The sequence below is a fragment of the Lissotriton vulgaris genome, chromosome 7 (assembly GCF_964263255.1).
Source record: "Lissotriton vulgaris chromosome 7, aLisVul1.2, whole genome shotgun sequence".
NCBI classification, from domain to species: domain Eukaryota; kingdom Metazoa; phylum Chordata; class Amphibia; order Caudata; family Salamandridae; genus Lissotriton; species Lissotriton vulgaris.
In genome coordinates this window covers 803,598,812-803,614,034 of record NC_141695.1, presented here as the reverse complement: position 1 = coordinate 803,614,034, position 15,223 = coordinate 803,598,812, and the positions used below count along the sequence as shown (strand labels likewise).

General features: G+C 47.6%; 1 protein-coding gene across 5 annotated transcripts in view; it reads right to left on the bottom strand.

Annotated features, from left to right (window-relative positions):
- Positions 1-15,223, bottom strand: part of RBFOX3 (RNA binding fox-1 homolog 3) — a 446,314-nt gene that overhangs the window by 99,974 nt on the left and 331,117 nt on the right. For all 5 annotated transcript variants that reach the window (XM_086931064.1, XM_086931063.1, XM_086931061.1 and 2 more), the window contains one exon: positions 4,568-4,708. In XM_086931064.1, the coding sequence (XP_086787190.1) occupies positions 4,568-4,708 (141 nt within the window). The remainder of the gene's footprint in view (positions 1-4,567; positions 4,709-15,223) is intronic.

Below are 15,223 nucleotides of genomic sequence, written 5' to 3'. Positions count from 1 at the left end.
AACGACCTTCCCCTTCCCCTCCAAACCTCATCCTCTCACCAGGAATTCAGGAAGGGACTCAGACCAGGCCTTTAGACTGATTCCACTCTCAGCAGCAAGAGCCTAGCACCTGGATCCCCTCACCAGTGATTAGCTGTGCTCTATAAATCCTAGTTGATTTGATAAAAACAGAGTCATAGGAGCCCACACAAAAGAAAAATTAGGCATTTCTGCTGCAATCTAATATCTTGAGCACACAACTGCTTGAACTACTAAACATATGAGGTATTGTGTTGTGGTGAGTATCGCTAGACTGGCGGCAATTGTCTAGGGAATGTGAAATGAGCCTGCCTCTCCGAGTCTTCGTCCTACCCCAAGAATCATAATTGTGCCAGGGAAGGGCACAATACAATTTTCAGATTTGTATTTATTTCATGAAGAAGGGGAACGGTTCTGAGAAGAGAGAGAAAGAAGGTTGATATATTGTTTGGGAGTGAATACAAACAGGCCATGACAGTACCAGACAGCAGCAAGCGTTGTCTTGGAATTATACAGTTTTGGCGCGCTTAAGCAACACGAGCACAGTGTGTGAGTGAGAGGGAGAACTGTAGTGATGAGTGACGGTAGGGGATAGGAGTTCTCCAAGAAAGAGCGGAAGCTAGCTGCTGGAGCTAGTTCTGGTGGGTGATGTTCGTTTCACTTTCACTGGGGTGCTGCACCTGTTAAACTTCCATTCAAAGACTGCAGTATCTCTGGGAGTCGCTTCCTCTTCGGAATCTTTGGCAGCTCGTCGCCTGTCTGTGCTAAGGAGTCACCTCGGTGTAGGACCGCTCCCCCCCCCCTGAATTATTAACAATAGGAGTGACACAGGGCACATGAATTTGGCATTTACGGTTAATCAGCTCAAAGTCCTCTTGGGCCCTCTAGCCCAAAACAAGTCAAGTGTTCATGTCGGAGCGCCCTGCCACCCACACTGTAACGTCATGCACCACGAATGAAAGGCAACGCCTTCGTGAAGCAGGAGAGCGAAATACCCATTTCAGAATGCAGGCAACTGGAAGGTGCGCAGGAGCAGTGCCTGAGGCCACATGTACGCCGTTTTTAGGTCGAGCCTGGGCAGCGCATGTGCTGCTCTGCGAGGCATGCTGTATTCAGGTAGGGACTAGAAGCTCCTCCCACTCTCCGCACATATTTTTCATTGGCTTGTGTCATTGTCCACTGTAAACTATGGCTGTTCATTGGTGCATAGGCTTAGTAGTCCCTCCTTAGTACCGCCTTGTCTCACTTTGTAACCTCCCATGGTGACACCCTCTATTACGTGTGCTGTGACTCAGTAGGCTTTAATTACAGCCTCCAAGCATTATTTTCTCAAAAGTCTTTGCCCTGTCTGCTGTTGGAGACAGGAAACGCTCTCTACTAGTGCATTTTTTTTTATAGCAAGGCGCTGGCATTTGCAATGCTATAGGTCTTGCATTTGCGAGAATTTAAGCTATCGGCCTTGTAAATGACAATGCCTTTTATTTTTCTGTTTTAAAAACAACACATAAATAAAAGGCTTCGTCATTTACAATGCCAATAGCTCAAACTCTCGTAAATAAGAGACCTACTGCATAATGCTTGTTTTCCTGTACTTTTGTCAGTGTTGGGTCCAGCTGGTGCTGCTCCTCTGAACTCTAGAGGTTGCAGCAGCCCCTCCCTGGTCTAGCACAGCCTATCAGCCGGACATTGCCACTCGTTACAAAATGTCAATCAGCCAGCCAGGGCAGCCACAGGTAGTGGTGCGCCTCCTCCCATCCCCACAGTAGGGCACAACAGGGAGGCCTCTGCAATGGGCGACACTACTTACGAGCAGAGTTCACACTCCTGTCTCAAGGGAAAGTGGAGGGGGGGGGGGCAGTGCTTAATTTGAACCAGTGGTTGCTGGTGGGAGGCACATCACTTATTTTTGGAGCCGGGCACAATTATTTCCGCATCAGATATTTCCCAGTTGCAAGAGAGGAAGACAAACACGGATTGGAACGATGGAGGAAGAGCTAGGCGGCAAAACCGTCACAAAGGAAGGAAGGAAGGAAAGGAAGGAAAGGAAGGAAGGAAAGGAAGGAAGGAAAGGAAGGAAAGGAAGGAAAGGAAGGAAAGGAAGGAAAGGAAGGAAATGAAGGAAAGGAAGGAAAGGAAGGAAGGAAGGAAATGTAGGAAATGAAGGAAAGGAAGGAAGGAAGGAAGGAAGGAAGGAAGGAAGGAAGGAAGGAAGGAAGGAAGGAAGGAAAGAAAGAAAGAAAAGGAAAGGAAAGGAAAGGAAAGAAGGAAAGAAGGAAGGAAGGAAGGAAGGAAGGAAGGAAGGAAGGAAGGAAGGAAGGAAGGAAGGAAGGAAGGAAGGAAGGAAGGAAGGAAGGAAGAGAAAAGGAAAGGAAAGGAAAGGAAAGGAAAGGAAAAAGGAAGGAAGGAAGGAAGGAAGGAAGGAAGGAAGGAAGTAAGTAGGATCCTGAAAGACCGTGAAAAAGGGGCATAGAACGTCTGGTGGAGGATTAAAGAGTCAGCCATGGTAGGCGGGTGGGCGATATTGCACTCCGCGCCAGCTTCTGAGCAGAGGTTTGGGCACCTGCACTTCTCAGTTCACAAATCAAGCAATGGGTGAGGTCTACCGAGGTGAGGCATCTCTCAACGTGACTGCCCATCTGGTGGTTACATTATAAACAATTTGAAAACAAACTGTGATGAATCCAGACTTCCCCGTTTTACCAAACTGTGTGATCCTGCTTGAGTATTAATTAATTTTACCCTCTTTTTTCATCATTATCACAAAAAAGCAGCTTCAAATATGTGATGTATGTAGCAAACATTTTCAGAGCTCGGCTCGTGCAGAAGCTTTTAGAGCCAGGCCTTACCCTTGGCACGGGCTCAGCTCTCCCTGTTGAATTAGCTCACCCACGACTATAAGGGCTCAGTGTCAGGCACTGAGCGCTAGTAGCCTTTGTAGACTGCCTGCCCATTGCGTGCTCATGTGGAAGGAACAGGAGCGGCCTGGTTTTCACAAAGGTACACATGGGATCAAGCAGATTATGCATTATTTGATGAATTTAGACGATACGGTCACGAAAGGGAATGCATATATGTTATCATTATGACAGTGAAGTATATTATAAAGCTCAAACAGTTATAAGTGAGCTGTTTTATCAGAATATAAACTGACAAACTATATAATAAGCGAAATATTTGTTTTAAAACTAGTGTATGGTGAAAACCTGCCAACTTTAGACTAATTTTTTACCATGTGATTGTATAGAAGTGGCCTTTGGAAGGGGCGGTGTCATGGCTACTGGGGCTTTGGACCGTGTGCTCTGCCTAAGCAGCTGCTTATCCAGGCTGACTCTGCCCTCCGCCCTCCCAAGCAAGAAGGAACTGTCTGGAGCCACCTCCCATCTCCTGGAGAAGTTTTGACTGAAGCCCTGCAGTCAGGGCTTTAAGTGGACCGGGTCCTGCAGGTGCTCAGCAACAGCAGTTTTTAAAAAGCAAGTGCTGAAACGGGTTCCTATCGGTCTTTCCATTTTTGCTCTCACCCTCAGGGTGAAAAAAAATCTTAACTCTGCAACACTGACACCCTTACCTGCCTTTAATGTAACTTCGAAGAGGCTCGTCATTTTAGAACTGAAGCACTTCCAATATTATATACAACGAAGTCATAGTTACGGCTTTTTATCTTATCCAAATAACAACCATTGACAAAGCCAATAGCCCTGGCTTGTTGGTGTAATGCTTGTTGTATTATATATCTGGATGCAGTGACAGAAGTAGGTACATTCCAGTCGAGCGGCACACTATGCTAAGCACCAGGGCACCAGTCTCCAAAAAAGAAGAGGGAGGACGCTAAGGTTTCAGCAGGAAGTGACGTCACGAAAGGTGGCTTGCACCATTAGACTCATTGACTCCCCTCGCTCACCCCTTAGACACGATTGCATCAGAGAAGCCAGCACGTGAGCAGTGTTCTGAATGGGCTCCGATCTCGCCCCAGAGAGGCCAAAGAGTGAATGTGTCGAGCTCTCGGTAAAATAAGTGGAGGGGACGCAGTCCACCCACGTGGTACCCCGACTCCAGCCCTGCTAAGCGCAGATTTTTATAGCTCACGTGTTTGACACCCTTAATTACATTGGTCACGCCCCTTTGAGAGACCCTCCAGTTTTTTCATCCCACTCAAAACCCTGCCTGCAGTGCACAAGTATCACGCCTCAGCTGGAAAATTATTCAGTGATCAGTGAATTGAGCTTTTGTGGGTGGCTTTGTGAAGAGAGTGAAACTGCGTGTCAAGTGGCAGCACCATGGGAGTTGGCAGGCCTGAAGGACACGCATTTCATCTCAAATTAGTGGTTGATGAGTATGTGCCAAGAGCAATCCAAAGTAGTGGGTCTTTCAGAAAGCCAGAGGGAGAACCGCCCACCCTCCTTGTTTCACAGGGATATACCTGCCCACTTTGTGTACATTTACAGGCCCCATTCCTCTTACCCATCCGATATACAGTCCCCATTTTTCAAGTCTCTTTGTGGGTTCCACATTCCCCCTTCGAGTCCCCTGCCACACATTGCCCATTACTCACCCCGAACATTTGCCGCAGGTCGGGGTCCCGGAAGCGGAAAGGGATGTTGGAGACGTGTAGCCGCTTCGGCTGCTGCTTCTCGGCACTGTCTGAACACTGGAGCTGCTGCTGGCTGCTGTCCGTCTGGGCAAGCTCGTCCGTCTGCGAGGAACAAAACACCAATGAAAGGCCAAAGACGTCACGGGGGTGAGAGGTGACGTCAGAGAGTCACCAAAAGAGAGGCACAATGACACAGACCCGAGAGGCCGAAGGAGTCGTTAAGGTACACAAAGAAGCGTCAAGGGGAGGGGAGGGTTGCCACCTTTCTCAGAGGAAAATACCAGCCATCTGTTCAGGTTTTAGGATTCTGCAAAGGCCCTTCCAGAATGCTTAAGTAACACTTCACATGAACTCGACCCCATTCATTTTTACCTTGGCCTTCCCATCATTCTTTACTCATAGGATCAGCCTGGGGTCATTACCGCAGCACTAGAACCCATTCTAAAGTGTTTTCCTAATATAATTTACTGTTCAACATATGTACCGACAAAGGGAAAAATACAGTCTTTAGGTCATTTTTTCCAAATTTTCTTACCAGCAGGGATGTTAAAATACTGGTCATGCCGGTATAAATCTGGTCAGGTGGCAACCCTAAATGAGGGCAAAGTGAATCAACAGACAGTAAGTAACAGTAAGACAGTAAGTAACCCGAAAGGTAAAGTGAGCCAACACGAAATATAAAGAAGGGGATGAAATACTATCATTATCTGGGGGAGGGGTCAGCCGGATCCCCGATCTGGCACCTGTTATTACCAAGAACCGGAATCTGACTGCAGGGCACAAGTCCTAAAAAAAGAAGTGGGTGGACTAACCTAGTTAATCAGTATGCAAGTGGCATCACGGCACGTGACAACACGGCGTGTGACATTGTGACCCGTGACATCACAGGAAGTTGCATCACAAGAAGTGGCATCACAAGAAGTGACATAAGAGCTTATATTTAGCAGGTGTATCATGAGTACATTTATGCACATTTCGAGTATACTTGCAAACCCTCCTGATTTAGGCAGAAGATTCATACTTTTGTACTTTACACATAAAACAATGTTGCCTTTTGTCAGCGTAAAGCTTCCTCTAGCCATAGTGCTTTAAAAGGAAAAATAGTGATATTTAAATTATTACAACACCTTCTCACGGGTAGTAAGAGCTATATAAATGCTTTTTATTTTGTGCAAATACTGGGAAAGATCAACGCATCTGTCATTCTTACAGTGCATGTATATCTCCTAAACAGAGCCTGAACAAAGTGAAAAGCTGCCTTTCTGAAGTATGTGTGAAGTGCTAACTTTGCTTCCCCTGCTGCTGTATTTGCAGCAGGTGTGAGGCTCCTGATGCTGCCAGCCCAGAGACTCGAACAAAAGGAGGCCTGAGGACCCCTCAGACTCGGCCTTTGTTATGGGGCCAGCAGGAGTCAGACACAAGAGAGCCCCATCGCCTCCCCGCCTTCAATTTTGTTGCAGAAGGAGAGCAGATAACAACGTGCAGGCGCTGCTGAAAGTGTCCCAGTGTTTGGAAATAACACTGGGACAAATTCAGCATCTTTCTTCAGGGGGGCCCAACTTCTTGGCAGGGTGGATGGCGTCCACCCTGTGAAAAAGTGGGTCAACACCATCCACCCGCGTGTACCCCTCCCCCCCATCCCCCCGACTTGTGCCCTGTCGGGATGGCCGGGCTCAAATATTCAGAATTTGCTCCAGTGTAATTTGCCAACACTGGGTCACATTCTGCAGTGCCCACATGTTGTCTGCTTTCCATTTAGAGCAACAACCTGCACTGCATCTGAGGTGATTTGTATTTACACTTCCAGCTGGGCACAACACAAAGACCTCACATAAAGGGCCATCAGCCCTCCTTTTGTTGGAGTCTCATCCTGGCTGAGAGCGATGTTTGAGCCTAACACCTAGATATCAGTGCAATGGAGGGAAACAAAGATACACAGCGTGTCATCACTTCCCAAGTAATTAAAAGAAACTATGACTTGGATTAAGTTCTTGACTTTCTCAACTCCTGTAAGAGATATTTATGCACTATCAGAATGAGTAATTACACTAATAACAATTTATATAGCACTTACTAATTCATTTCTTTAGTTAATTTATTTTATAGCAGCTATTCGTCCTAATTTAGATTGTCAGAGCGCTTTGCATCTCAAACACATTTTATACAAAGACAGTGAATCATACAGGTGCATAAATTAGTATTTAAGAGATGATACATTAGAAAATTAGAATTACAAGGTGTAGAAGTTGTATAAAAAAGTGCATACCATACTGGTATGCTTTAAACGCAGAGTCTAGAAAAACACAAAGTCAGGATTTAACATGAATCAATCAGGTTTACTTGTAAAGCACGATTACTCATCCATAAGGGTCTCAAGGCCCGGGGGTGGGGGGTCAGCCGCTCCGCCAGAGGGGCTGTAAATCAGTTGAAGAGCCAGGTCTTAAGGTCCTTCCTGAATTGAGGCAGTGACAGTGATTGCCAGAGATGGAGAGGCAAGGAGTTCCAGGTCTTTGCTGTAAGGTAGGAGAAGGCGGATATGTGGAATGGTAGCCTGGGTGAGTTGGTCAGAGTGGAGTCTCTGGTGGGTGCATGGAATGCGAGGCGGTGGTTAAGGTAAACAGGTCCTGTGTCATGTAGAGGTTTGTAGGTGTGCGTGAGGAGCTTGAAGGTGAATATTTTGTTGACTGGGAGCCAGTGGAAGTCTCTAAGGTGGCCAGTGATGTGGCTGCAGTGGGGTATGTTGAGTATGAGTCTGGCGGAGGTGTTCTGGATGTTCTACAGTTGCTGGAGTCATTTCTGGGTGATGCTGGTGCATAATGCATTGCCGTAATCAATTCTGCTGCTGTTGAGTGTGTTCGTAACCATCTTTCTGGACTCAGTGAGGATCCATCTGAAGATCTTTAGGTGCAGGCATAGCGTGTGGAAGGATGATGATGAGATGGTGTTGATCTGGCGGTTTATGGTGAACGAGGAGTCCAGGATGATGCCTTGGTTTTGTGCGTGGTTTGTGGAGGGGGTTTCCAAGTGTTGCAGGCCACCAGGAGTCGTACCAGGCGGAGGGGGTTGAGCCCATGATGAGGACTCCGGTCTTCTCCGAGTAGAGCTTGAGGCAGCTGTTCTTCATCCAGGTGGTGACAGTCTTAATTCCGTCATGGAAATTGGTCTTGGTGTCTGTAGGTGCATTAGTGAGGGAGAGAATCAGCTGGGTGTCGTCGGCATAGGTGATGATGTTGAGTCTGTGGTTCCTGTTGATGGCAGCAAGCGGGCCATGTAGATGTTGAAGGGAGTGGAGCTCAGGGAGGAGGCCTGAGGCACACAGCAGATGATCTTTGTGGGTTTGGATAGGAACAGAGGTAGAGGGACTCTCTGTGTTCGGCCAGTGAGGAAGGAGCGGATCCATTCCAGGGCTTTGTCGTGGATGCCGGTGCTGTGGAGTCTTATGCATAAGGGGCGGAGAGAGATAATATCGAAGGCGGCCGAGAGGTCCAGAAGAACGCGTGTTGCAGTTTGGCTGTGGTTGGGGAGGGTGCGGACATCGTCTGTGGAGGCATGGAGGGCAGTCTCGGAGCTGTGGTTGCTTCTGAAGCCAGATTGGGAGAGGTCTAGGATGTGATATGCTTCGATGAACTCAGAGAGTTGGGTGCTGATGACCTTCTCGATGACCTTAACTGGGAAGGGGAAAAGAGAGTTGGGTCAGAAATTCTTGCGGTCTATCGGGTCGGCAGAGGGTTTCCTCAGCAAGGGGTAGATCTCTGCTTGTTTCCAGTGGTGCTGATTCTGTTAAAGAGGAGGTGTGGGCAGGGGTCCGAGGGTGTTCCAGAGGGAATGCTTTTTATGATCTTGAGGGTGTTGTTCGCTGTGAGGGGAGTCCAGCTGCGGAGGGTTTGCTAGGGTCAGGTGTCGTATGGTGGTTGGGGGTGAGGTGGAAGTGTGCTGGGTAACAAGGCTGTCAAAGATGTCATAGATCCCCTAATCTTGTGGTGGAAGAAGGTGCCTAGGTTGTTGCAGAGGTATTGGGAGGTAAGGATGTCTGCTGTCTCTGTGCTGGGTCCGACAATTTTTTTGATCATGGCGAAGAGTTCTTTACTTTTGAGTGCGCTGGCATTGATCCTTTCTTGTAGTGCCACTTTATTTGATGTTCTGATGAGGTGGTGGTGTGCGGTGATGGCGGTTTTGAAGGCTGAGTGGTCTTCCAGGGTTTTGCTGCTCCTCCTTCTCATTCGTGAAGGGTGGGAGAGAACCAGCAGGTTTTCTTGCAGTGGCGTAGTTAGGCACTAGGCTGCCTGTGGCAGTCCCTGCATTTGCCACCTGCGGAGGCTGAATCTAAGGGAGGGGGTGGTGGTGATTCCTGCACCTGGTGATGGTTGCAGGTAAAGTGGGGGGGGGGGAAGAAGGGGGGTTCCAGCTACCGCCCCAAAAACTCGTGCCACCTGGGGCAGACAATCCCCCTTACCACTCCACTGCATTCTTGGGGTGCGCCTCGCCTGAGACTTTCTTCAGAGGAGCAAGGGTGTAGGCGCAGTTGGTGATCCGGTGGTGGAGGCTGCATGCTGAGGTGTTGGCATCCGTGGATGTCGATGGGGTGCGGGGTTTGCTGAGGCAAGCTGAGCTGTTCTTCAGTGACCTTGTTTCAACATCTGTAATGGTATCAGTGGGCGTGGTGGTGTATGGTGGGCTTGGTGAAGGAGACGCAGCAGTGGTTGGTCCACAGGAGCTCAGTGGTGTGGCTCAAGGTGATATTGTCGCTGGCGGAGAAGATGGGGTCAGGAGTGTGTCTGGCTAAGCGGGTTGGGGAGGTACCCCGTTGTTTGAGTCTGACGGTGGCGAGGTTCTCCAGCTGAGATGTGGTGTTTTTGTTGTTGGAGTTGTCCAGGTGGAAGTTGAGGTTGCCGAGGAGGATGTAGTCGGTGGAGGCGAGATCGTGTGGTGTGATGAAGTCGATGATGGAATTGCTGAAGGGTGGGCAGGGTGCGGGGGCATGTAGATAATGGTGCAGCGGACGGTGGTGTTTGGGTTGGAATGGACCTGGTAGTGGAAGGGCTTAATGTTGGTTGGGAGGTCGTCCGCTTGGGTGGTGAGGCGGAGGGTGCTTTTGTGTACATGTAATACAGTGCTAGGCCCCGGCGGCGGAGTTCACAGAGTTCTGCTGAACTCCACGAAGTGCCAAAAAAACTCTGCCACGCTCCACGGAGTTCCATGAGCGGCAGACTGTGGAAAGTTGCACTGCTTGCACTGATTTTTAGCACAGGGAGATTGTCGAACGCTGTAAAATCCGCGCAAACAGCACTATACATCATGCCAGAGTGCGCTGCTTCCTTCTGCCGCTCGATTAGATAGTCTACTTAAGCAGTAGCTTCCTCAACACAAGCATCATATTTCTCAATGGGAGCAGTTGCAGCCTGCTGCATCCGCCCGAGTTGAGAAATCCCGCCGGGAGGAGGTCTAGTACGCAATTTTTCTCGCTTGCAATCTTAATGTTAGTTAGCTGCGCAAAAGTAGAACATCTCTGCAACATGTCACTTTGCTGAGTTTTGCGGAACTCCGCGCTCAATACGGAATGCACAATGGGTGAAACTCTGCAAACTTTGCCGGTGGAGTGGATTTCTTAGCCCCCTCCTATTTAGGATTGTCTGGGGTTATACAACTGCAACCTTGGAATAATGAAAACTTAGGAAAAAACTTGATACGTTTCTAAACCTTTTCTTTGCATGCAGAGTTATCTTACCAATATTATTATCCTCTGAAAATTGCTGTGCACATAATGATCCCTACGGAGTGTGCCTTAACCCCATAATATAGTTTAAAATCTAGCCTGTTGTGACAAATTAAGTGAGTCAGAACATATTTAGTGTCACATTTGTCCTTATTGGCAAATTCTTTGTGGTTTTATATATTTTTTAAAAGAATGCATTAGTTGAATATCACACTGCTTTTTATGACTCTGCCCTTCGTAACTTCATTCCCTTGCTGCTGCCACACCTTGACCCCCAACTTCTCGGAGTACTTTCCCCATTTTAGCAATGGACTGGGAAGGCATGTTGGGGAGGCATAGGCTGCCGTTGCCCAGTAGGTAAACACGTCTCTTCCCCCAGACATGGGACCGTCTCTTCCCCAGCCAGTCTGTCCATTCTGAGGCACTGGTCAGTTGTGATAGTATCCATATTGTCCAGTGTCTGGCTCACTCCTGCTTGGCCCCTTGGGGCTCAGCGTGATTAACACCGGGTAATAATACATAGTGTGGAGGAACAGTGCCTTCAAGGGCCTGGGAACTTAGGAACTGCCTATTCCTTGCTGGAACCTCGACATTAATGAACTGATATCACCCTTGAGGCGACGGCGAATACTTATAACAGGAATAATAATTAGAATATTAATATTTTGCGGTGGTATCCAAAAACTGAATGTTGTGCTAGTGGCCATTTATTAGAATTTGTTTTTTGTAAAATGTCACCTTATATACCTTCGGAACTAATTCAGTTATTCAGTCATTAAATTGATGACGCTTGGGGGAGACGCGTTTCCTAAACTTAGCCAGCAGATGGCACCCTCGTTTCATATAAACATCGAATGTCAAAGCAGGCCAGGCACAAGCCAACCTTCTAGCTGACAGAGCCACATATAAAGAGCAGGGGGTTTACCGGCTCGCTTATTTTATTCTATTGCTATTTATTTCTAGAGCAGAGGTGTTATGACGCCGGAATAGTAACAGATGCGCGAATGCAGCCACTGGACTGTCACCTGGTATACAACGCGACCACCCTCAATGTGGCTCCAATTTAGGAAAGAGTTGAAAACTCACCTTTTTAATGAGCACTACATTACAATGCATTCACCATCCCAAATCCAACTTCCTTTGCTATTAACTTTTGACCTTCACCTTGCCTTTAGTCATATACAGTGCTCTGCTGTCCTTTGGCTAAGTTTGCACTAAAATGCATACATACAATGGGGTTTTGTTATCAACTAGGTTTTCAATCTCCTGCAAACTACATTGAAGTTATTCTCTTGTGATGGGAACTTCACTGGAAGCGTAGTCCGTAAAAACTCGAAGGCCATTGGTTGATGCACCGGCAGCCAGTGCAGCCTTGAGAGTATGTGCTTCATTCAGTGCTTAATTTGTAAAAAAAAAAACATCACTGCCAGGGCCCTTGTCAGGAAGCCACTACAGCTTGCACCACACATTGCTCCTGCCAGCACTGCCAATGGCAGTACCAACGCAATCACTAATCATCACACTCCTACAAGTGTGACAATTCAGCCTACGCTAGGCCCCCAAAGCTATAGGAATGGCTTGGGTGGCAGTCAATTGTAATTTTTACCAGCGCCACCACGTGGCAGACTGGTACAAGCCCCAGTGTCGATCCTTAAGTGCCGGTGCTGAGCAAAGGAAACCACCGTCTCAAAATAAGCAGTGGCTTCACTAATGCAGGTGCTTCGTTTTTTAGGTACCTCAGAATGTCAGGTAGTAAGCTGGGGGCAGAGGGTATATTTTATTGTAATAAGGACTTAAACCATAATTTTATGTTTGAACTCTTGTACAAAGAACGAAAACTATGCAGTGTCAAGTTTGCAACCACAAGCCTTTCACTTGGTAAGCAAGTGAGAGTTGTGATCAATCTAGGATGCTGCAGTTCTTTATCCGGGATGATTCTGAGCCCAAAGTCCCAGAGAGGTGGGCTAACATTTCGATTTTCAGCGTGATTAGTAGAATAAAAAAGGCTCACTCTTATTATTATTCACTTTTAAGAAAATGATTTGGCATCTGGTCATTTATTACTGAAAGAGCAGATCTAAGCATGTCTGCAGTCGCGTGTTCAACTAGTCAATGTGTAACATCTGCACAAGTAAAGGACCCAAGCCCAAAGTCTGCATTTAGGATGGCCGGCACCCTGAGATAGACTTAACAAGCATTGGCACTGCCAATAGGTCTCACGTTTGCGAGAGTTAGAGCTATTGGCATTGCAAATTACATTGTCTTTTATTATGTGTTATGGAGTGGAGTGGGTCTATGTGGTGTGGAGTGAAATTATGTGGGGTCAATTGGAATTGTCAGCTGTAGTATTATGTGGTGTGGAATGGTGTGGTGTGGAGTGGTTGTGTGTAGTGGAATTAGGTGGGAGGGTGCGCAGTGGAATTATGTGGATAGTAATTATGTGGTTTTGAGTGCACTGGAATTATGTGGAGTGGGATTGTGTGTCATGGAGTGGTATTTTGTGTTATTTTGTGGTATTTTGTGGAGTTTAATTATGTGCTGTGTTGAATTTTGTGTCATGATGTGGTATTCTGTGGTGTGCATTGGATGCATGTGATGTGTTGTGTAAATGTATTGTTGAGCTGAATTATGTGGCGTGCTGCCGAATTATGTAGTGTGGAATGGTAATGTGTGGAGCGTTGGAACTGCGTGGCATTGAGTGAAATGATGCCGATTGGAATTATGTGGCATGCTGGCAAGATTGGTAGGAAGGAGAGAAAAGGGTGACAAGAGAGAGGAGGAAAAGCTAGTAAGGAGGAGAGAGCATAACATGGGAATAAAAATATGAAAAGAGAATAAGGGGGGAAGAAAAAAGAAGCAGGAAAAGTGGACAGAGACTTAAGTGTGAGAAAGGCTAGTGGATAGAAGAACAAGAAAGGAGTGGAGGGGAAATAGGGAATGAGAGGAGGTAAAACGACAGTGCAGGTAAGGAGAGTGGAGTGAATAAAAAGAAAAAGAACAGTGGTAAGCGTAGAGGAGAAAGTAAGCAGGCAGAGAATGGGGAGAGCTGCTCATGCAGCGTCGTGATTGGCTGGGAGAGTACGGGAGCCTGGGTGCTTTCCAGTCCAGCATATTAAGAGGAGAGACGGGTGGTGGCGTGGCGAGGTTTTCTTTTTTATCCACCCCCCCCACGCTCTGCCCGCCACCCCCTTTCCAGGGGGCTGCCAGCACCGCCTGCATGTTCACGTGAAGCTAGAGGTTTTCAACTGCGGAGTTCAATCAGGTGCTTTCTGATTTTACTTCCAGCAGGTGGAAGGTGCTAGTATAGAAATGCAGGGGTGCAGGTGAGCATCACAAGCAGCGGCATGTGTCTCCGTTGCCTGTCGCTGCACTCTCTATCAGGGAGCGAGTGCTCCGTCACCAAGCTTCAAACACTGCCCGTGCATTGCTGAAGCGTCAGAGGAAAGACCTAGCGATTGCAGGCGTTCGACGGGAACAACCACAGACGCCGCTTTTTTGTTTCCACTGTATTTATATTATTTCCATTATCACGGTGCTTGGGATTCAAACCCAATGCTGCTTTCTCAACAACGCTATTTTATTTGTATCAGAGCCTCCCAAGCTGGTCATGGTAAAAAATACGACGCCGGGTAGTGCCCATGAAGAGGACCTGAGCAGCTGTGGGGGAAGGGCAGGGTTGAGAGATGAGACCGAGCAGTGAGTCCATCCAGATCTAAATCAAGGCCTTTGTCACTTGCAGGTCAAAGGTTAAAGCTTCCAGTCGCAAGGACATAGAGACAGAGCCTGCTGCAGTGATGAGTGCAGAGCTGCAGCTCGCAGGCTGCGACCCTAGTAAGATATAAGCTGCAAGAGGGAGGGAGGAGACGAGCTGCAAAGAAGAGAGCCGGAACACACCTTCCATTTTCGGTTGGGTATTTGACAGACCCTGTACCCTACTCCATACAGAGAACACTGCTGTCAGCAGGAGCATTTCACACGCACCCCAGTACGTACCCTTTGGGCGGCCGCTCTGAAGTTGGTGAAATAACTACATTTCCGACTTCATAGATCGGGTGGAAAAAGCTTAACGAGCATCACAACCAGATGGTGGAACAAGCTACCAATAAAGCTAAAAAAACTCTCCCGACCTACTTTCTTTTAGGAAAGGACTCAAACCCTGGCTATATACTTTATAACCTCTCTTTCTGCACTAGAGCCTTAATATCTTATCTCTCTGGTACATTAGTGTGTTTAGCTGCCAAGCACCTAGACGCCCTTGGGTAGTAGTGCGCTATATAAATAAATAAATAAATAAATAAAGGTGTTGTACATTTAACAGTATTGAAATCAGATTACAAAAAACACCATGTGCAAGCAGACAAATGGTCTGAGGACAACATTATGTTGCGCTTCTGCAAGCATCAGGCTTTAGAGTCACACGATTGATCCAGTGCCATAGCAGTGATGCCACGGGCCCCGGTGCCAACAAGGAACGTGGACCCCATGTGTGCCCAAGTATATTAATACTCAGGGGTCAGTGGACTCATGCAAAACCTGGGCCCACTGCCTCTGCAACTGCTGCCCCACATATAGTTACAGCTCTGTTGTGTACAACACTGAGGCCTTATACTATAGAAAGAACTCGGAGAATCCACCAAACACCATTCACCTCAGAACCTAAGAGGTGTGGCGCCGCGGCCACGGCATCTGACTCCGGAATCTGGGGATCACGGTTCGATCCCCGGCTCCAGCGGCAGATTAGCTCAGCACCATATGACTCTGGGCAATAGCTTGCTTAATCTTCCCGACGGCCCCCAGCGCCTGGAGACCCTTACGGATGATTGTTCGTGCTTTACAAATGTGGATTATATTATATTATATTATACTTGTGGTATCTGCTGTGCTGGGGGAAGGACTGGGGTTGG